This window comes from Cryptomeria japonica, chromosome 9 (genome assembly GCF_030272615.1).
Source record: "Cryptomeria japonica chromosome 9, Sugi_1.0, whole genome shotgun sequence".
Classification (NCBI taxonomy): Eukaryota; Viridiplantae; Streptophyta; class Pinopsida; order Cupressales; family Cupressaceae; genus Cryptomeria; species Cryptomeria japonica.
This window is the reverse complement of record NC_081413.1, coordinates 456,329,458-456,354,477: the sequence shown is the minus strand read 5'-3', so window position 1 is coordinate 456,354,477 and position 25,020 is coordinate 456,329,458. Positions and strand designations below refer to the sequence as shown.

General features: G+C 35.0%; 1 protein-coding gene across 1 annotated transcript in view; it reads left to right on the top strand.

Moving 5' to 3' along the window:
- The first annotated feature begins 316 nt into the window (after positions 1–316).
- LOC131858436 (uncharacterized) overlaps positions 317–25,020 on the top strand; it is a 39,729-nt gene continuing 15,025 nt past the window's right edge. The window contains exons 1-2 of the mRNA XM_059211675.1: positions 317–885; positions 1,343–1,364. Of these exons, the coding sequence (XP_059067658.1) occupies positions 317–885; positions 1,343–1,364 (591 nt within the window). The remainder of the gene's footprint in view (positions 886–1,342; positions 1,365–25,020) is intronic.

Genomic DNA, 25,020 nt, shown 5'->3' with positions numbered 1-25,020 from the left:
TATCTCATAAAATTCCGCTCACAATACTTTAGTGATACGATGCAAATCTTAAAGATAAATCTGCAAGTCAAGCAGCACAAATTCATTGCAAGGAGTTGGTGTAAATTCCTCTGCAAGTACTCCGTCTCGTACATTATTTTGACAGGAAATTCGAGCCAATTTATAGCCAAATTAATGGCCACTCTGTACATGAACAGAACATGTACATCCCCTCTCAATTAAACAAAATGGGCATCTCTCATATATTGGTTGGATCGTTTGCATGCTTAGGCATCTAATTATTTGTCACCTCTAATCTTACGACGAGCAAATCTAAATGGCAGACAAGAATTCTCAATGCATGAGTGTGAGGCTTCTGATTAGCAAGAAAAATAGTAAAATAGTTTATGCCGAGGCTGGAAAGGATTTTGTGGACCTGCTTTTAAGCTTTCTCACCATGCCGCTAGGTTCGGTGATGAAATTACTTTCAGCATCAGGAAGCTCAAGGAAAGTTGGCTCAGTTACCAGTCTATATGTTGCTCTGGAAAAGCTTCCTGCCCAGTACATGAATGGCGATAAATCTAAGCTGCTAGACCCAAAACCTGTGTCAAAATACTCTACCCAAAATCTCCTAATTGAGAATTTGAGTAGTTCATTTTATATATGTAAAAAATTTCGTCCCTATGGTACTCACTCTGTCAGCACCATCCCTGACGAAACCTGCGTATGTGGGCTTGCTCTGAACTACCCTATGGAATTCTCTTCGAAAGCTTGTCAAAGCAACATCCAAGTTACAGATGGGGGAAGTAGCAATGGTTATGTTAAGGGGACTGTTACGTTTATGATAACTGATGACTTGAACATAACTCCCAGTTCCACAATCACATGTATTAAGTTGCTCAATCAGTTGAATGCCAGGGATAGAGAGGGAAAGACAGAAAATAAAGATATAGGACACTATATATATAGAGATGAAAATATAACAAGATAGAAATAGGGGACAGATTAGAAGAAATATGGAGAGATGGAGATAAAGGAGCGAAGAGATATAGATATAGAGGTTTAGAAAGAGGGGGGAGAGGGAGAGAGATGAATTGGTAAATAGTGGGATACATGTCTAGAGATAGAGGGGGAAAGGGAAAAATAGAGGGAGAGATGAAGATGGAGGGATGGAGGAAGAGGGTGAGAAATAGATAGAGAGATAGAGAGGGTTAGATGGAGAGATAAATATAGAGGTAGGGAGATGGAGAGGGAGAGATGGAGATATAGAGGATGGAGAGGGAGAGATGGAGATATAGAGATGATGAGATAGAGTGATGAACATATTGGAGATATGGAGGGAAAGGGGAAGAGAGACAAAGAGATGGATAAAGAGGCAGAGAGAAGTAGAGAGAGAGAGTGGGGGAGATGGAGAGATATATAAATTCAAAGGAAGTGATAAAGAGATATATAGATAAAGAGGTAGAGAGAGATGGGAAGAAATAAATAGAGGGGGTAAGAGAGAGATAAAGGAGATGATGTAGATAAGAAATAGAGACAGTGAGGGATATATAGAGAGGGGGGGGATAGATAGAGACAAGAAAGAAGAAACAAGGAGTGAGTGTGTATATGTGAGATATACAGATCTAGAAACAAGGAGGGAGAAATAGGGAGTGTGTGAGTGAGAGAGATATGGAGATAGTGCTAGTGATCCAAACATGATTAAAACAAAGTCTCTAAATTAGGAAAGGTAGAGAGAGATATTGGGGTAGAGAGAGATTGAGAGATAATGAGATACACATAGAATGAGAGATAAAAGAAGAAATATGGAGATATATAGATAGAGAGGAAAAGAGATATAGATATAGCTGGGTCATGTCCCAACTGACATGACTCGATCTCATCTCCAACTCTAAGTCACCAAAGACTCATCTCAGTGCATCCTTGTCGCTCTCTCTGTCATACGACACCAGCTTGCCATGGATAGGTATCCTCAGAATCCTATAAACATCCTCTAAAGTGGTTGACATCTTGCTAGTCGACAAATGAAACGAATGGGTCTTAGAGTGCCATTTCTTTGCTAGAGCAGTCAATAATCCTATGTTCAGCCAAATCTCAAGCAGATACATGATGTGTCTCAATCCCATACCCTCGACAACTGCCTGCTCCTCAAAGGTCAACTCTGGTCGTAACTTCTGTGTCATAGGGAATCTCTCTCGTGACTCTATCTGGGGCAAGTACTTCTGCATACAAGTAAACCAATCATGTCAATCCTAGTGGTACTCATGTCTATCACATAGTGCTACTTCTATCTTAGTGCTTATGTTTATCACACGGCGCTGCATCCTAGTGTATATGTTCATCCCATTGCACTTGATCCTATTTAGAGGCCCTGCTTGAGTGAATCCTCTCAACACTTATCCAATTGACAACGTATGTTCATCATAGAATTGTCAATTCTAGCCTATCTCTCAGTTTGTCTCTGTAGGGCACCTGCTTGAGTGTATCCTCTCAGCAGCTTATCCAATCGACAACGTATGTTCATCACAAAATTGTCAATTTAACCTTACTTAGACACAAACACATTTTTACAACGCAAACATGGTTTTCATTAACCCTGATGTGCTTGTTTGCCCTAAATGCGCCTGTACATCATAGACGCGCCACTGTTCCACACAAACGTGCCTTTGTTACATAGACATTCATTCTTCACATAGACACATCCCTATCAAACCTACACATAATTACATTCGCAGATGCTACTAAACTTATCCTAGACGCACCTATCCTACCTAGATGACTCAAATTTGTAATGAAGAGGGCATTAAGTGGCCTAATCCAAGATATCAAATGATGTAGATGCGTGGATCATTTTAGATAAAAATAGGATATAATAAAATTTGGATAACAAACTCTAAATACAAATTAATATAAATACCAAAAACAAATAAAACACAACTTTATGGTTACAAATGATATATAAATTTAAAAATTAAAAATATGAAATATATATTTTTATCCCTTACATATAAAAACCTAAAAAAAGAAATGAGACAAAATAATCTTTGAACCAATGTTAACAATTTTAACAAAATATTGAATTATTTTTAGTTGACATGCATAACCTTATTTTATTTTATTGTCACACATGCAGAGTCCTTTAGTGCCTTTGTCCATGTATACTTCTTAAGACAAAATACATTCTGAGGAATTTTGTAGAGAGAGTGGCAAGGGAGGAAGCTACTTAGAATTTGCATAGGTGTCATTTTTCATTGAATATGTATGATGTTCATAGAATATTTATCAGTTTGACTTCCTTGCAACTAATCTATTTTAGCTTCATTATCATTTCTCTTGTTTATACTTGTTTCTCGTCTTTGAGAGTCTTAAATTGCACTATATGCCATTATTTTCCTTATATTTGTACTTGCCTTAATTTAGTTTAACATATAACTTTATTACCATTGATAAGTAAATAAATACAGAATAGTATTGAACTAATTTAATAAAAAATTATTATATAATATTAAATAAAATTTAAATAATATCTATTATTGATTACTATAAATACAATAAAATTTATATAACAAGATTGTTTCTATGATTATAAAATAAAATAAATATAATTTATAAATGATTATATATACTAGATAGAATGTAAAATATTTATTATTGCTAATAAGAATTTTTATTTTTATTTTTTATGTTAATTTAATTTGTATTATATTAAAAAAAATGTATAATATAATATTATATTTTTATTATGATTGTAATATAATATAAGTATCATACAATAATTATTAAAATAAGTAAAAAAACAAAATTTAAGAAAACATATAATTTATTATCAATTTTTTAAATATATAACTAATTATTAATATATTATCTTTATCATTTTAATATTATAAACTTAAAAAACAGTAAAAATTAATAGATAAAAGTTTTACAGAAAAAAATTAAAAAAATAATTTTTAAAACTCAAAATAAAATTTTACATTTTCAAAAACTATGAAAAGTTAAATGCATTAGATATTAACATGTAAAGTATGATATAAACTATGAAAACTAAATTTCAGGGCACCACTTCTCACGTGGTACCATTTCCTTACATGGTAAGATGTGAGAAGTGGTGCCCTGATATTTATTATACATATCTGTTTGCATGAAGACTGTGACGTGACAATAAGAATAAACGGTGAAGCAGGAAAGTCGTTAAAACAAGACACGGGTTACATGGACAATGGTGACGACGGACCACGATACTTATAGCGCTTAGTGTACAAAAATGCTGCAGTACTTTCAACCCATCCAAAATTTGATGGTCATGATCTTTGTGATGATCTTGCAACTCTCTAGATACATTATAGATCATTGATTTATAAGGCCAGTCGGTGCATTTCATATAAGAGATGCCTTCGGCGTAATTAACACATTTTAGCAAATCAGATTTATAAAACAATCAAGGGAATCCATACCATAAAAATTGTTATAAAATATTTGTGATAGACATGTTTTCAAATCCATAGCCCATTTGTGCCAATGAGTTAGCACACACTAGTGTGGGATCCATTTAGTCCATTGCTTTCTATTTTCTTACATTTTTTTTAATTATACTTCATGTTTGCCTCGATTTACCTATATATTCTATGTATCCCATTTTACTACAAGGCCTTCATCTTTCCTATTATAGATTGGTTTGTAGGCTTTGACCTTACATTATTAAATCATCATTTTTGGAGCTTGAATACTGAACTTATATTGATCTCGCCTATAGAGTCACTTATTGATCCTACATTGCTATATCAAGCTTATTTATAATTTACATTTTGAGTCTAGATGGATATATTAAACTTCCAGAGTGTCACGAATCGTTTTATTTAATAATGTGCAATTTAAAGATGTAATGTGATTTTGAAATTTAAAATAGATTAGATCATTCAGAATCTAGTATGAGGAAATATAGTATGCTTTTTACTCCTGCAATTGATATGAAATTCGACATTTAATATTCTTTTGGGTTTGTCAATACTGATAAAAATTTGAGTGCAAGTAATGCAGGATGAGGTGAAGGAGGTCGAAGGGGAGAACACGAATCAGCTAGAATTGCTTTTAACTGAACAACTTCGATGGAAAAGGGAATCTCTCACACACCACATTAGGATTTATAATTTGCATCTTGAAAATATGGATGATTTAAATGACCTTATTTGAGTGTTTGTTCAAATTGAAATGATGAATTTGGAATGAGAAGTAGATTGATTTAAATGTTTATACATGTGCATTAATTGTATGATGTGAGTAGTGTTTGAATTAAATCTAAGTTGTCTGAGTAATTGTGAAATATTATGCTTTATTGTTAAAAGAGATAAAATGTATAAACGATTCAAAAATGAATATTGACCCTAGGTTTAATGTTCTTTTTAGATATGTATAAATGTATGAAAATTGTACTTACGAGTTTAATTTTGTAAATTGAATTATATATATATATGGGAAATTTATTCAATCATATACATATATCAATATCCAATTATCATGAATTTGACTTCGTCAAGAATTTTGTCTATACATATATGTAATCATTTGAGATTAAAAATATATACGCATTGTATATATATGTGTGTGTGTGTGTGTGTGTGTGAATTCTAATAATAATTTGATCATCTATTTGTAAATATTGTATATGTATTTATGAAATTAAATTAGGTAATGAAAATCCGATATATTTATTTAATCAAAGAAAAGGTTTATCAAAGAATTTATTAAAAACAAAGTTTAATGTTTAATATTAATGAAAAGTCATTTATAAATAAATTATAAAACATACCATATTACAAATATAATATTATATATTACTTTATTAAACATGTTAATAAAGGTGGCGGGTTGAAAAGGTAGTCGACCATTTGAAGCCGACGGAAGAGCTGCTTTGACCGGTTTGTTAGCAGAACTCCCTCCATCCACGGTGGTCGTTGTCAAAGCAATTACGTAGACCAGAGCACAATGGAGACTTAAACACTCCCACGACCACTTGGGGTGACTTGGCATGCAACACAACTTGGCATGCAACATGACTCTTCAGTGGATAAGCTAAGAAGTCGACAGATTCCATGCAGCAATCAAGCTCCAACTGAAACGGTTGGAAGTTTTAACAATAAAAGACTCGAACTTGCCACAAAACGAGGGTGGTATTTAATTCATAGAAGTGCGTGGAGATTATAGTTACAACCACATGACAATAGAAATAGTGGAATAGTAAATAAGACCCAAAGGATAGCAGCAAACATAGCTAAAGATTAGAATAAATAGACGTATACACACACACTTTGGGCATTCTTTCTCACACGAGATTAGAAGAGCGATAATTTCTTGAAGGGAGGGTTAGAATAGTTTGATATAGAGGAAGAATAGTTTGATATAGAGAGATAGTTGGATAATATCGTAGAGATTGAGTGATAGAGAGATAGTTGGATAGAGATAAGAATAGTTGGAGAGAAAGAGAGACTTGCGATCAAGGCGTGGAATCATTTGACGAAGAACGACAAGGTCAAAAGCTTACAATCCACTCTAAGTTTCCAAGAGGTTAGAATCCTTTGTTTATGTTTTATTTTATTTGTTAAATTTGGTATAAAATGTGTAGAAATGGAAGTTTAGATAATAGATATGTACGTCCAAATGGGTATCAATTATTAATATCGTATTTGAAATGCTTTGTAAACCATTGTGGAATAGAAGAAAAGAATTTAGAGAAAAGATGTTGTTAATATCGTATTTTGCACAAAAATAATTAGTTTTAATTCTATTTTTAGAATGTGTTTGCGTACTTTTGGTTACATATGAGATTAATTTCATACATGTTTAACACCTTTTGTATGTACTTTATTTTAGACGAAAGATGGATTTTAAGATAATTGCTTATAAAAGTTTATCATTTTCCAAAATATGAAAGATTGTCTTCAATAGATATATTAGACAAGTAATGATTAGTAAGCAAAAATGATATCTCTATTTTTGTTTTAAAAGAAAGATTGTATTCTCAATAGAATTTGTGTTTGAGGGAATCAAGCTAGGGTTAAGCTTGAGTTAGAAAATTTGTGTTTTGCTGTGCATGGCATATACTTGGCTGAGTTATTGTTTGAATTATCCGTAGAAAAAGATGGAAATTCCTTATTTATACTCTCTACCACATCCTAGTATGATAGCGAATGCTTGTTTCTTAGAATGAAGTAGGAAAAATGAAAATGCATATATTATCTAGGAATGCACCAGATTCCCTCTTGCTTTCGAATTGTTTGGTTAAACCAATTCATGCAGGGTCGGGTATTCTTGATTGACCAAGAATTTCAGGGAAGCGTAAACTTCAAGGTTGGGCAGAAAAAGCGCCCGATTCTTGTTCTCGTCTACGTTCAAAAGACAGAAGGAAGCGACTCAGACTAAAGATCGACGGATGCATCTTCTTGTATATTCTTAAGGCAATTTGGAAGCCTAAGTTGAAAATAAGAACTTCTTAGTATTGGATATTGTATTATTCATGTGCATTATTATGATATATTTGATGTTTGCTTATATCTTGTATAAAATATGCTTAGAGATTGAAATTTTAACTTTATTTATGAATAAAGAGTAGTTTAGGGTTAGATCCTAGATTGACGTCTTTACATTTTGGTATCAGAGCCAAGTTTATAACACTAGGACCTATATGAGTCACTTCGCTAAGATAAAACTGGAAATTAATAGCTTTATGTTTTATAGAAATGGTTCGTACCTAGCAGACAGCCCGAAAGTTAGTAGCAGGGTATGCCCATTATTTGAGGGTTAAAAAGGATCCTCAATCACCTGTTAAGCCGGTTTTGGATGATGCCCCTTTTGAAGAAAAACCAGTCCCAGAAAAGAGTATTGTAATAGGAAAGGACCCTACCGAATGTCATACTAAGAAGAATATCCCTGAAAACGAAAAAGAGCCTGAGTTGGAATATTCACCTATCAGGCCAATAGTGATCAGTTATGAGGAATCTGAGGGCTATACCCCTCTAAGTGAGACTGAATCGGAAGGATATACCCCATTAAGTCCAAATGAGTCGGAAGAATCCACTCCCCTAACTCCTCTCGATGAGTGATGTAATGTGTTACAACACTTCAATAAAATGTGTTTCCTTCTATTACCGAATAAGGATGTAATCCCTTCTACTATAAAATAAAGATGTATCCTCTTCTATTATCAATAAAGATGTCTTCTATTGTATTTTGAGTTAAAAATTGTGTATTCCTTAGTGATATCTATATATATACTTGGAACCTAACTTATATAGTAAATGGGAAAGAAGTAGAATGAAATTATTTGATATTGTTATATTTTAAATTTATATTGTTTTTCTTAATTATTCAATAGGAGTATTAAACTCTCTAGTTGCTTTATAAGGCTATAAGTTAGGGAATATTATAAAAGTTACAAAAAACGTAACATAGCAAATATGTCTCTTATCGCTAAGAATTATCAATATCTCCCTATTGAAGAATTAATAAATAGAAATGGCCTCAAGAACCACAAGGGTGGGGTCAAGTAATGGGAATGAAAGGTTAGATCAAATTCTTGATCTGCTCAATCACCAAAGTGCAACGATGAATGATCTCGAATAAGAGGTTCGAAGGGTCGGAGAAGTTCGACAGGAAGCCCCAAGGGTTGAGGAGCAACCCAACAACCAAGCCAGAATAAAAGAAGAGCTAGCAAAGGATTTAAAACGGATAGCCCCGCCAAAGTTTGATGGAAAAACAATTGGCGATGTTGTAGAGGCATGGGTAATTGAAATGGAGAAATATTTTGGTCTCCGCAACATGTCAAATGAAACCAAGGTAGTTTGGGCTGCTTATCAGTTGTCTGGTGAAGCTGCTACTTGGTGGGACAATGAAAAGTCAGAAAGGAAACTACAACCAAGAGAGATCACTTGGAATTTGTTTTTACAATCCTCCAGGAAAAGGTGGCTTCCACAATTATCCTTCGACAAAAAGATGATAGAATTTCAAAACCTTACTCAAGGTAGTATGTCGGTAACACAATATTCGGAGAAATTTACTAATCTCCTTAAGTATGTTCCGCAATACCAGATGGATGAAAGGTTCCGCATTCGGAAGTTCATTTTGGGACTAAGAACCCATATAGGAGTGGAGGTGGATATCCATAATCCATTAGCTATGGTGGAGGTATTTGAAAAGGCGACTAAGCAAGAGCAGAAGTTACAGCAGTTGGGGAACCTCCAAAAGAATGAGAACAACCGACCGAATTTTGGGAATAGAAATTTCCAAAGGAATCACAATAGCAACAATCGATAGATAAGAAATCTTAAGAGGGGACCCAAAACCTAGGAAAAAGGAAGAGCAAATCAGGATGGAAATAAGAAAGCAAACAATAACACCAATGCTCGACAAAATATGGACAGAGGAAGGTCAGGTGGCCATCCTGGTCCTAGGGATGGGTGTTATAATTGTGGAGGGAGTCATTACGCCTCCAATTGTCCACAACGTACCCCAGCACAAAGAGGATCATATTAGCAAGGAGCCCCTCAACATCAAATTCACGCTGCTGTCGACAATCGTCAAGCTGATTTCCAAGCCGCACCTATCCAGATCACGGGTAAGCTCTTTGGACAATCAGTTTCTATTTTAATGGATACGGGAGCTACTGAATGTTTTATTGATCCACATGTAGTTTCTAGAATATCTGTTAAACCTAGTTATATTTCAAATTCATGGATGGTTCAGTATGGAAATCGAGCAGAAAAGAGGGTAGATACTTGTCTATTTTGCAGTGAATTAGAACTTCCTAGTTTCCGAACCTAAGTTAACCTTTATGTTGCACCACTAGGATCATATGATGTGATCTTAGGTATTAATTGGTTGACTGAACATAAAACCATAGTGAACTGTGAAGATAAGGTCATTAGTTGCATGGATGATTTTGGGAATTCCGTTGAAATTTTCGGATCTCAAAGTCCTCTTGAATTGAGATACATTTCAGCAATGCAACTCAAGAAGGCCCAAAGAAAAGGATGTTCCATCATTGCCATCATGGTTAATGATTTGAATAGTGTAGAGAAAAGTCCTACAGATTATCCTGTCCTTGCAGAGTTTCTAGATATTTTTCCAGAAGATCTTACCAAGTTACCACCTAAGAGAGAGTTCGATTTTTCTATAGAACTCTTACCTAGAACGGAGCCGCAATCTAAGGCTCCATATAGAATGACAACAACAGAACTATATGAGCTTAAGGCTCAATTGCAAGAATTGCTTAGGCAAGGTTTTATTAGACCAAGCGTATCCTTGTGGGGTGCACCAGTGATCTTTGTAAAGAAGAAAGATGGTACTTTGAGGTTATGCATTGATTATAGGATGTTGAATAAAGTAACCATCAAAAACAAATATCCTCTACCAAGGATAGATGAATTATTTGATCAAATGAAAGGCGCTTCTGTATTCTCCAAGATCGATCTTCGATTCGGATATCATCAGCTAAGGATTAAGGATGAAGATATTCCTAAAACCGCATTCCAAACAAGGTATGGGCACTATGAATTCACAGTTGTACCATTTGGTTTAACTAATGCCCCAGCAGCATTCATGAACCTCATGAATAGTATTTTCAGAGAATACTTGGATGACTTTGTTTTAATCTTCATTGATGACATATTGATCTATTCTAAGAATGAAGAAGAACATAAGAAGCACCTGAGGATAGTTTTGCAACGTTTGAGAGATCATAAACTTTATGGGAAATTCTCTAAGTGTGCCTTCTTTCAGGAAAAGGTGCAATACTTAGGTCATGTCATATCCGCCGAAGGAATTTCAGTTGATCCTGCAAAGATAGAAGCAATAGTAGATTGGCCAACGCCCCAGAATGTTTCAGAAGTTCGAAGTTTTATGGGACTTGCAGGATATTATAGAAAATATGTGGAAGGATTTTATAGGATAGCGGCACCAATTACCTCACTTCAGAAAAAGGAAAAAAGGTTTGAATGGACTGAGAAATGCGAGGAATCATTTCAACTCCTGAAGCAGAAATTGACAACAGCACCAGTATTAAAAATACTAGATCCCAATGGACATTTTTTAGTAATTACAGATGCCTTGGGTGAAGGTGTGGGAGCAGTATTGATGCAAGAAGGAAAGGTGGTTGCATATGAATCATGAAAGCTAAAGCAATATGAGATGAATTATTCTCCACATGATTTAGAACTACTAGCTATTGTGCATGCATTACAAATGTGGAGGCATTACCTTTTAGGGAAGCTTTTTGAGCTTAAAATGGATCATTTAGGATTGAAGTATATTTTTACACAACCTAACCTAAATGCAAGACAGAGAAGGTGGCTTGAATTTCTAAGTGAGTATGACTTTGGTATTGAATATATCCAAGGGAAGGAAAATAAAGTAGTAGATGCTCTTAGCAGAAGAAGACACCTATCTGCAATGGTTACAACAAGGACAAATTTGAAGCAACAAGTGTTGCAGAATCTTTTCGAAGATGAACATTATATAAGAGTTAAACAAGCCTTGGAAAGAGACTCTTCAGACCATCGCTATGATGGATATGAGATAGAGCCAGAGGGTATTTTGAGATATCAAGGAAGGATGTATATACCTGAAGGAGGAGAGTTGAGGAAGTTGATCTTACATGAGATGCACAATACACCTTATTCAGGACACCCTGGAATAACAAAGATGGTAGCTGATTTGAAAACATTGTATTTCTAGCCTAAACTCCGGAAAGAAGTGGTTGAGTATGTAGCACAATGTCTGGAATGTCAAAGAGTAAAAGCTGAACATGTTCATCCAACAAGACTTCTATTTCAACATGTTATACCAGAATACAAGTGGCAGGTAATCAGTATGGATTTCATTTAAGGATTACCGATGAGTAAGAATAAGCATGACACTATCTTAGTAGTGGTGGACAAGTTGACTAAAGTTTCACATTTCATATCTGGTAATCTAAAAGATGGATCATTTGTTCTTGCCAAGAAATTTGTGCAAGAAATTTTTCGGTTACATGGGGTTCCAGAAACTATTATATCTAATAGGGATACTAGGATGAATTCCAGATTTTGGACAACATTGAATGCAACATTGGGAACAAGGCTAAATTTTAGCTCAACATATCATCCTCAGACTAATGACCAAACAGAAAGGGTTAATCAGGTAGTGGAGGATCTTTTGAGAATGTATTGCATGGATCAGGAGTACAAATGGGAGGAGTACTTGCACTTAGTTGAATTTGCTTATAACAACTCCTTTCATGCATAATTAGGTATGGCACCTTTTGAAGCACTCTATGGGCGAAAATGTCGCACACCTATCAGTTGGGATATACTAGAGGATAGGATCATTATTGGTCCAGATTTACTCAAAGAAATGGATGAACAAATGGTGTTGATTAAGAGTAGATTGAAGGAAGTAGCTGACCAATAGAAGAGTTATGCAGACCGAAATAGAACTTTTAGACAATTCACTACAGGAGATAAAGTCTTTTTGAGAGTCAAACCTCATAAGAGCTCTATCTCATTTGGAAAATCATCAAAATTGGCTCCAAGATATGTGGGACCCTTTGATGTACTAGAGGTTATCAATCCAGTTGCTTATAGATTAGCTTTACCCCCTGCTCTAGCTCGAATCCATAATGTGTTTCATGTGTCTTTATTGAAACCTTACAATGCTGGTGCATCTCATATTCTTGATTGGCAATCCTTACAAGTTCAGGATCTAGGGGTGGTGCTAGTGGAGCCCATCCGAATCCTAGATCAGCGTAGTGTGAAGCTACGTAGCAAAGATTTCACTCAGTATAAGGTTCAGTGGGACCAATATTCTGAGGATAGTGCTACATGGGAGGATGCTGAGATGATTGACCGTCATTTTCCTCATTTGCTTTCTTAGGAAATAACTGCTATTTAATTTTGGATATTTTGAAACAATTATTAATATTTTATGATGTAAACTTGGATAGCCTGTGTGCTCTTGGTATTATTATTTGAATTTGAGGTAAGATTGATATTTTGTGAGATATTATGTTTTGTGATTATTAATGAGTGGCAAGACATCGAGACGATGTCTCTTCCTAGAGGGGAAGGATGTCACGAATCGTTTTATTTAATAATGTGCAATTTAAAGATGTAATGTGATTTTGAAATTTAAAATAGATTAGATCATTCATAATCTAGTATGAGGAAATATAGTATGCTTTTTACTCCTGCAATTGATATGAAATTCGACATTTAATATTCTTTTGGGTTTGTCAATACTGATAAAAATTTGAGTGCAAGTAATGCAGGATGAGGAGAAGGAGGTCGAAGGCGAGAACATGAATCAGGTAGAATTTCTTTTAACTGAACAACTTCGATGGAAAAGGGAATCTCTCACACACCACATTAGCATTTATAATTTGCATCTTGAAAATATGGATGATTTAAATGACCTTATTTGAGTGTTTGTTCAAATTGAAATGATGAATTTGGAATGAGAAGTAGATTGATTTAAATGTTTATACATGTGCATTAATTGCATGATGTGAGTAGTGTTTGAATTAAATCTAAGTTGTCTGAGTAATTGTGAAATATTATGCTTTATTGTTAAAAGAGATAAAATGTATAAACGATTCAAAAATGAATATTAACCCTAGGTTTAATGTTCTTTTTAGATATGTATAAATGTATGAAAATTGTACTTACGAGTTTAATTTTGTAAATTGAATTATATATATATATGGGAAATTTATTCAATCATATACATATATCAATATCCAATTATTGTGAATTTGACATCATCAAGAATTTTGTCTATACATATACGTAATCATTTGAGATTAAAAATATATATGCATTATATATATATATATATATATATATATATATATATATATATATATATATATAAAGCAATTACGCAGACCAAAGCATGATGGAGACTTAAACACTCCCATGACCCCTTGGGGTGACTTGGCATGCAACATGACTTAGCATGCAACGTGACTCTTTAGTGGATAAGCTGAGAAGTCGACAGATTCCATGGAGCAATCAAGCTCCAACTGAAACGGTTGGAAGTTTTAACAATAAAAGACTCAAACTTGCCACAAAATGAGGGTGATATTTAATTCATAGAACTGCGTGGAGATTATAGTTACAACCACATGACAACAGAAATAGTGGAACAGTAAATAAGACCCAAAGGATAGCAGCAAACATAGCTAAAGATTAGAATAAATAGACGTATACACACACACTTTGGGCATTCTTTCTCACACGAGATTAGAAGAGCGATAATTTCTTGAAGGGAGGGTTAGAATAGTTTGATATAGAGAGATAGTTGGATAATATCGTAGAGATTGAGCGATAGAGAGATAGTTGGATAGAGATAAGAATAGTTGGAGAGAAAGAGAGACTTGCGATCAAGGCGTGGAATCATTTGACGAAGAACGACAAGGTCAAAAGCTTACAATCCACTCTAAGTTTCCAAGAGGTTAGAATCCTTTGTTTATGTTTTATTTTATTTGTTAAATTTGGTATAAAATGTGTAGAAATGGAAGTTTAGATAATAGATATGTACGTCCAAATGGGTATCAATTATTAATATCATATTTGAAATACTTTGTAAACCATTGTGGAATAGAAGAAAACAATTTAGAGAAAAGATGTTGTTAATATCGTATTTTGCACAAAAATAATTAGTTTTAATTCTATTTTTAGAATGTGTTTGTGTACTTTTGGTTACATATGAGATTAATCTCATACATGTTTAACACCTTCTTTTGTATGTACTTTATTTTAGACGAAAGATTGATTTTAAGATAATTGCTTATAAAAGTTTATCATTTTCCAAAATATGAAAGATTGTCTTCGATAGATATATTAGACAAGTAATGATTAGTAAGCAAAAATGATATCTCTATTTTTGTTTTAAAAGAAAGATTGTATTCTCAATAGAATTCGTGTTTGAGGGAATCAAGCTAGGGTTAAGCTTGAGTTAGAAAATTTGCCTTTCGGGACGGGTGTTGAATGTGGATGTTTTAGGGAGAATAGTTGATTTTTCCAACTATTATTTTTCTACGCATGGCATATACTCGGCCGAGTTATTGTTTGGATTATCCATAGAAAAAGATGGAAATTCCTTATTTATACTCTCTACCACATCCTAGTATGATAGCGAATGCTTGTTTCTTAGATTGAAGTAGGAAAAACGAAAATGCATATATTATCTAGGCATGCACCAGATTCCCTCTTGCTTTTGAATTGTTTGGTTAAACCAATTCGTGTAGGGTCGAGTATTCTTGATTGACCAAGAATTCCGGGGAAGCGTAAGCTTCAAGGTTAGGTGGAAAAAGTGCCTGATTCTTGTTCTCGTTTGCGTTCAAAAGATAGAAGGAAGTGACTCAGACCAAAGATCGACGGATGCATCTTCTTGTATATTCTTAAGGCAATTTGGAAGCCTAAGTAGGAAATAAGAACTTCTTAGTATTGGATATTGTATTATTCATGTGCATTATTATGATATATTCGATGTTTGCTTATATCTTGTATAAAATATGCTTAGAGATTGAAATTTTAAGTTTATTTATGAATAAAGAGTAGTTTAGGGTTAGATCCTAGATTGATGTCTTTACATAGAGTCGCTTATTAGCCCTATTTCATTATATCATTATTCTATAGTATATCCTTTATACCATTTGCATTCCACTTGATATATCCTTGAAATTAATCCTTACTTTTGGGAAAAATCATACCTTCCCTCTACATAGGTTTCATATTCAAGGTTACATCCTTACATTTAGGGGCATCATGTTTTCCCTTTTATTCCATGCATGGATTTATATCCATATTTTTTGCACATTGGAGACATCATGCATCTTACATGGCATCTTTTACCATGTTTTCCTTACACATTAGGGGCATCACTCAGTCCCTTGCACATTACTTTGTTCCTACCTACATTCAATATGAAATTTTACTACCTTACCAACAACATTGTGTGCTCATGCTTTTCGACACCATACTAGAGGAAAATGTTTCTCTAGTTCCCATTGTACCTACCTAATTTTGTTTGGCCATTGAGGGCCACATCATGCACTTTCCTATGTTGAGAATAGCATCATATGATGGCATCTTATCACTAATTCATATATTCTCATGTCATAAAAGATAATTCTAGATATTACACATTCTTATCACACTTTGTATTCATTATTATTATTCCTTCACATGAATTCATATACTTACATGCTTATGTGTGTATTTCATTTAATTTTATATATCATGTTTTCTCTCCCTTAATGATTTGCTTCCTACATCCATAACTAACTAAAAGGGGGGAACATATTTTCACTAATTCCTATGTTTAGTTTACAAGTAGTAACAAGTACTACATATACTCATTACCATTACCAAAGAAAGCATTATCACATGACACATGTTGTGCTTAATTCACCTTGTCACCTTATCCAACCATTCAACCAAGTGGAAAGCACACCATTATCACATTCTAAATACCCAAAATTTCTTAATTGTCCTCATTTTTATTCATTTTTTGAAAGAAAATTGAAAACCTCCTATTTTAAACCTAATTTTCACTTGTGAGATGAAAACTACTCATATAATTTTTCTTTGTTTTGTAGGTTCTTATAAAGAGCACATACTAAAAGATAATCTTACATGATGAAAGCTTGTAGGATCTTTTACTTTATAATGACCCCCTTTCATATCTTTTAAAGATTGAATATATATTTTGCATTCATGGTTTTGATTGTTGTATATAGTGAGATATATGATTATTTTAGGGTTCATGTTCCACCAAGCTTGTGGGAAAAGTTTGCATATACCCTTTCCATTTCCTTTTACTTTGTGCCAATTTTAAGGAATTATCTTCATGAGTGAGTGCACCAAGATGGGGGACGAAAAATTTGGCATTCTTTTTGCCCAAGTGAAGCCATTTGGTACATGCCAAATAGGGCACTCGCCATATTTGGTATGTTGAGCTTAAGGTTTGGTGACATGCCAAACCGATTTGGTGAGCGCCGAATTTGGCATTAGCCAAATGTTTAGCACTGAAAAATTGTATTTCTCTTTCATTCTCTCTCTCCCTATAAAATATATACATGAAAGATAACATTTAAGTATAAGTATACTTTAAGTTATATTTCATGTATATATTGGCAGAATGTTTGAGAGTGGTTTTAGATCTCTAGGAGTTTTAATATAGATTCTAGGTTTTAGATGATCATTTCATTTTTAAACTTAGTCAAATTTTAGTAATCAACATGCTCCTATTAGCATTCTCTCTATATGTCAATGTTTTTATTTCCCCCAAACTCTAAACCCATAGATCTCTCTCTATCACTCTTCCTCTATCCCATTTCTAACTCTCTCCACCAATATCTATCACTACATCTTTACCTCTCTTTCCTATCCTTCACTCTCTACTATATGGTGGTTCCTCTCTCTCTCTCTCTCTCTCTCTCTCTCTCTCTCTCTCTCTCTTTACACACCTCCCCCTCACTCCCTCACTCTTTATTTCTCTAGGTATCTCCCACCAACACTCCCTTTGTACCAACATTCATTTGTTACCCCCATCTCTATCCCTCCCTCCCTCCCACTCTCTTCTTCTCTCTTCCTCTCCTATTGTTTCTCTCCTCTCCCTTTCTATTCACTCGATCACTACCTCTTCATCCACCCTCTATCTCTCCCCATCCCTAGGTCTATCACCCCTCTTTCCTTAGGCTCTAGGTTTCTCATCTCTATATCTCTCCCCTCTCAAGTTATTTACATCCCTCTCCATCTCTGTCCCTATCTCCTTACACCTCTTTATCTCTTTTTCAACTTCACTGTCTCCCTCACCTCTCTATATCTACCCTCTCTAGGACTCTCCTACCCTCTCTTGTTTTCTACCTTTTCTTCCTTCCTTACACCCATCTCTATTCCTACCTCAATACCTCTCTCTCCCCATCCATATTTCTCTCCCTCTCACCATCTATACCTCTCTCTACCTTTCCCTCCATATCTCATTAACCACCTCTCTACCCCTCTATCTCTCTCACCTCTATCTACCTTCCTAATTTTCTAATTCATCTCTCCCTAAGATCTAGGTCTCTCACCTTTAGAAAGAGAGAACCCAAGTGAGAAGGAGGGAGGCAAATAGAAGGATATACCATATATATATATATATATATATATATATATATATATATATATATATATATATATATATATATATATATATATAGAGAGAGAGAGAGAGAGAGAGAGAGAGAGAGAGAGAGAGAGAGAGAGAGAGAGTCCAAGTGATTGAGAAGGACAAAGGAAGTGAGGGGTTGAGAGAGAGATACCAAGTGATTGAGAGGGTCAAAGGAAAGGAGGGGTTGTGTGTGTGTGTGTATGAGAGAGAGAGAGAGAGAGAGAGAGAGAGAGAGAGAGAGAGAGAGAGAGAGAGAGAGAGAGAGAGAGAGAGAGAGAGTGAGTGAGTGACCAAGATAGAGAGAGGGAGGGAGGGAAAGAGAGATACCAGAGAGAGAGAGAGAGAGAGAGAGAGAGAGAATGTTGATATGAGCATTGCCTATTACTAAAATTTGACTATCTAAAATTTATATGATAATCTAAAAACTATAATCTATAATATATCTCCTCGAGATTTCAAACCACTCTCAAACATCCTACCAATATATACATAAAATATAACTTAAAGTATAATAAAGGGAAAAGTTATATTAAAATGTGACTTATACTTTATATTTTATGTGTATATTGCACTAACGAATAAAGAGAGGGACAAAGAGGGAGTGAGATGGAGGAATTGTTAATGCAATACTTTTGGCATGCACCAAACTTCAAAAAATGCATTTTTTGAATTTGGTGCATGCTAAATATTTTCCTTGGGAGACACTAAGCCTTAGGCATCCAACCCAAAGGCTTTGACAACCTTCTTAGGCTCGAGACATGTTTTTTTGAAAACATGCAAAAATTTCTCCCATTTTTGTTTGTGTTATCCATTAGGTTTGCACATGTTTCAACGCAAACAAAAATAAACACAATGACACCATTAAGCTCTCTCTTAGCTATCCAACCATATAATTTTTTTTCACATTTTGAATATGTTAAGGTTTTCATCTCCAATTTATTTTTAGTAGTGTCTCCATTTTTTGTCAAAACCAACATGTTATATTTTGGGAATACAATTGTATTCATTCATCAAAATTTGAAACAAATTAAATTTTTAGAAACTAGACTCCATTCTACACAATTTAACAAAGTAAAAAATGATTTTTAATTAGTTTTCACAAATTTTAGGGGGTCATGATCAAATATATATTTTTTAAGATGTGTCCACTTCAAAAATTAGTTAAAAATCATACTTTAATTAAAAAATTAGCCAAAAAATATGGCATAAACTACACACAGTGTTGGTTAATTTCTCACTAGAGAAGATTTAGAAATTCCAAAAACTAGTTGACATTTTAGGGGGAGCACACTATGTTATATTTTTCTAAAAAAAATAGGACCACTTTGTGTGCTTCCTCTTTTTGAAACCCTTAATCTCCACCATTTTTAAAACCAATTAGTAATTTAGGAAGTAGACTTGGAGCACTGCAACAATTGTTCTTATTGCATCTTCAACTTTTGAGTGTAAGTATCTTCATTTCCTCATCAAAGTTTAGACTTTGTTGATTTAAAAAAAAAAGTGACATCTTAAGACCCCTTTTTGGTCCACCATCTTGGTGCACTTACCCTCATATTTGTACATATTAAACAATGTAATCTTATATTAAGTAGGGCTAATTTTTCTAGCCTTTGTACCTAACCATATGTTATGATTATATGTTTGATTTAACTTACAATCCTAAATCCTCATTATAATTGTAGATGATAAATAATAAATGAATTCTAAGGAACATATATGATAGCTTATATTTTGAGCCTAAATTGATAATTCAATAAACTTGAAGAGATACTTATTAACCCTACTTTATTGTACCATGCTTTTAGAGTATATCATTTATACCATGTGTGCTCCTCTTATTGTATCCATGGTATCTATCCTTACATTAGAGGGTATTATTCATTTCCTCTCTATATATTTCAACTTCATAGTTACATCTTTATATTTAGGAGCATTGTGTCCTCCCCATTAAGGACAAAATGCTCCTCACATGAAATACTTTACCATATGTTCCTTAAACATTTGGGGAATTAATTGGTAACTTGCAAATTACCTTGTTCATACTTGCATTCAACATAGCCTTTATACCTCTTGTATACTATCATGTGATCATTCTCTTCCTTACCACATTAGAGTTGAATCTTTCTCTAGTGCCCTTTGTACGTACATAATTGTGTTTGGCCATTGATGGTTGCATCCAACTTCACATTTCCCATGTTAGGGATAACATAATGCCTTGATATCCTATCTATAATGAACATATATGTTCATGTCTCACTTTATCATTTTGGATTCTACACATGCTTATGTCACAATGTATTCATTATTGTTATTCCTTTACATGACTCATATAATTACATGCTTATTTATAGATTTCATTTACTTCTATATGTGATTTTTCCTCTCCTTTAATTATTTGCATCCTACATACACAACCAATTGAACACAAATGCATATTGTCACTAATTCCTATGTTTATTTTTCAAGCAATAACAGTTGCTACAAATACTTAGTACCATGCTGAAATAGATTATTATTACATGACATGCCTTGTGCTCCATTCACCTTGTCATCTTATGGGCATTGAACCAAGTGGAAATCATATCATTATCACCTTTTTAAATAATCAAAATTTCATCATTTCTCATTTTTATTATTGTTTCTATTTCAAAGATAATTGGAAAACTTATTTTGTAATAGATTTTTATTTATTAGATGATAAATTGTACACCTTTTGTTTCTTTTTTTGGTTCCTATGGAGAGCACATACTAAAGGATACAATTACTTGATGGCATCTTATAGGGTGCATTACTTTACATTGAACCCCTTTCATATCTTGTGATGCTTGAGTTATTACTTATATGCAATTTTGTGAGTATTACATTGGAATGCATAGTTATTCTAGGATTTTCATACATCTCAAAGTGGCAAAATATAAGGGAGAAGTTTGCACATACCCTTCCAATTTTCCATTTTGTTTTGTGTCTATTTTGACTAAATGTGTTGATAGATATACATAAATAGAGTCTAGGGACAACATAACTAAAATTGTAGAAACAAAAAATGAGAGTAACGTATTAAACATGACAACTCTAAAAGATGAATAACTATCTTTGGCCATCTAGTCCAGAGTAGCCTCCCAAGCCATTGAAGTAGTCATATTCTTCGTCTTAGTCAATTGTATTCATCTCTACTCATAGGGCCACTGCTCTTTGTCTTCCTATCAATTTTACTTCTCACAGTAACAATGCCAATAGCAGTCCTACGCATCAAATTGTTGTTAATCCAAACAAGTTGTTCAATGGTTTTTGTTGACTACTAATTTTGCATTAAACGCTAACAGCCTTATGGGAAATTCAGTGATGGGGGACCTTTGCGTAAGATTCACTGAATAACCTCCGGATTTGAGAAGCTGGCTCTTCATACAATTGGGGGAGAAAAGAGGAAGAAGAAAAATTAAAAAGCTACGCTGCTTAGGCGATACGCCAGAATATTTTTAGGACATTTGCAACACAGAAAACCCAGATACATGCAGTTTTAAGGCCTATTCAACAATCTACATGCTCAACACCATTTGAGAAGATAACTAAAGAAAACTTATTAAACATAATATGTTATTCAGCATTCATCCAACATATAACAAGTCCTAAAACATAATTTAATTTGTAGTCTCACAACATATATCATAGAAGTTACTGAATTCGAATATAGCAAAAAAGTTAGTCTACTAAGCTTAAAATAAAACAACAATAAAGGCCATAGGCAGAATCTGATATGTCTATCATTCACAAAAAATTAATTAACATAAAGACTTCTTCAATTAGCCAAAGTCTAATAAATTCTTTCAAAATTCTGAACCCCTAAAAAAGCAAAAACAAAGCATATAAATAGTCATCGGCCCTCAACAAACAACAAGAAAGCATTAGAAAAATCCCAGCAATCGCTCCTGATCAGGAATCTCCCCACGTGGCACTCACAGAGACGCATGCAAGCAAAAATGATCTTTGATGTTGTTACTTTAATTGTATGAGGGTGATCCCTACACCTGCCAGAACAAGAAAATCGCGATGCAAATAGCATTCTGGTTCATGAACCATCAAAGAAGACACATAGAAACTTGGGGGAGACCCTAAGTCGAATGCAAAAAGGGAACCAAAAAATGGAACATGGAGACGCCAAGTGTCATTTCCAGCACATAGAAGATGGTGGGGCTAGGAAACATGCACCGAGGAAAAGACCTGCGCCACGTGGAAGCTCCATGTTCTCTCAACACTAGGCGAGAAAAGTGATCCACTTAGAGCAACATTGGGACACAACTTGGCAAGCGCACGAGTGATGGGAGAGTGGGCCAAAAAACAAAGGAAGGGGCCGATACTTCACCAAAATGCTACTCACAAACAACTCTAGATGAATATTAATATTTCTTGGCAACTCAATGGGGAATTCTGCCTACGAAATGCTAGGACCTAAAATTGCTGGTTCGGAGACCAGACTTTATGCTTGAATAGGGAAAAGAAGATCAAAGACTTGATGCAATAGAAACCAATCATCCACGGAGGGTAACACCTGAGCTTCCAGATTCTCGCAATTCTGGTCCAAACAATTCACTTCATCAAATGGAAATCTCACTGGTTCATCATGGACCATTCTCAGGAGGGCATAGAGCTGGGTTAGGGGGTGTAGGAGCCGATCAACTTCCTCTGCCAAAATAGGACTGCTAAGGCATTGTAAGAAAGTTTGATCTTGCTGCAATTGCTCAATCTGGCTCACAACTTGCTCAATCCCTAGCACACAGCCATCTATGGGAAAAGGTGAAGGCAGACCTAGGAACACAAACTTCTCTACATGTCGCTTGATGTCTGAATTGAAATCCTCAAGGACTCAAGTGTTGTTGATGCTTACATGGTTGCCTTGTGCTGATTAATGAAAATGTTGGCTCTCTTGATCAATTTTTTGCAATCTGCAAATCCTTTTGCTCTAAATTCCTCATCTGAAGTAGCATACAACAACTGAATCAAACTTTGGGCCATAGGGAGCTTAGGACCAATGAAAAGTGTAATGTTGTCAATAAGAGCGCCTGCTCTAGCATAGAGAGATTGTGCTTCACCTAGGAACCTCAGTATAGGCTACGATGAAGGGAAATACTGCTTAATCTTCTCCCAATGAGAAACATATAATTCTTCCATGACCAGGGAGAGACCCTGAGGAACTTTCGAAGGGGGAGGAAGATAAGATAAGTGTGTGATTTCATCGTCCTTTTCTCTTATCTCGTTTTGCATATTTTTGCAGCTATCATGCTCATGGGCAACCTGATGTTCCAAAGCAAGGATCTTGGTACCTCCATCTTGAAAATCTTCCTGAATCTGCGCTATGCAATTCTGTTCCTGATATAATAATCCCTTTGTATCCAATAATTTCTTCGTGGTCTCTTCTTGGTTACTCTGCATCTCACACACTTTTGTTTCTAACTTTGTTCTTTCCTCAGCAAGTGTGACCTACACCTCGCTCAACTACCGAGCATATTCTTCCTTCAGGTGGACCTCTTCCCATAGTTTAGCTTGAATCTAAGTAGCATCTCTGGAAGCTTCTTTCAGTTGTTGTATCTCTTTCTCCTTCTCCTACAATTCTTTCAATGCCACATTCCTCATCACCTCTTGCCCTTTCAACTGAGAACTCATGTTGTTCAGGGTAGATTGCAACTTCCCCTTTTCAGGATTGGCTTGAGTTAACAGGCCCTGCAAGTGGTTTATTTCAGCACTTCTAGCTTTGTCCTCCTTCCTCTGATGATCCAAATATTCTCTAAGGTGGATGAGCTCTTCTTGCATCTTGTCTAGGCAATGACTTTTCTTTATGAAATCCTAAGACACAGCCTTCAAAGTTTCTTCCATTATTTCTACTTTATCCATTGCCATAGCGTTTGAGAGATTAACCCCGACAACATGTAGGGTGTAATCATTGGGCCTCATTTAGGCCTTCGACTTGTTGAACTTTGGGAACATAGTTGCAAAGAGGAGAATATCATTCTCCTCACTGAAATGTGTCTACACATGCGACTGGGCTGGCTTGGCACCATCCTTCTCCTTTCTCTTGTGTATCCGGCTAATCCGCATAGATTTGGATTAAGAAACTTGTTGATAATAAGTATCTAGGGCCAAAATAGATTGACCTGCAAATAGTACACTAGGAGGGATAGCATAGGGGAAATGGGAAACAAGGCCGCCCAAAGTGGTTTGAATGGGTTGTGCTAGCATGGTTGGGAAGAATAATGGTACAAAAGGAGAGGTTCCTGAAAAAGATGGATCAACGGATGTTATATCGATATTTGGGGGAGGAGTGGACTCTCCAAAACCAAGCCTACATGAAATAGAAGTTGTAGCAGAAATCTACAGGAAAAATGTTGTAGGAAAAATGACATCAGGGGCTCAACTGACGTTCTGACGGGTGCTAATGTAAGAGCAGTAGGGACCTGAGTAGATATAGATGCAACTTGGGGTGTTGAGGAAACTACAAATTGAGCAAAGAGGAAGGGAATACTAGAGCGTAACTAAACCATGGAAGTCACCGATTGCTAAGAGGTTGGAGGAACCACAGGGACTTGAGAAGACGAACCCTTCTTTGAAGAACCCAAATATTGTTTCTTCCTGGAAGGGGAATCGAGTGTCTGCCTTTCATCTAATCTCTTGGTGGTTGGGGAACGAGGCCTCCATGCTGAGCTAGTGAGAGGAATCGAAATGTTAGCCTCGGTACCTTTCTCTTCTACATTTATAACCTCTACCTCCTAGGGTTGAGCCTCCTCGGGGGATGAGTAGTCATGTGGGGACTTGTCACTTGTCTCTTCCTCTAATTTGTTGTGCTTGTGCCATTCATCCTCAAAATGC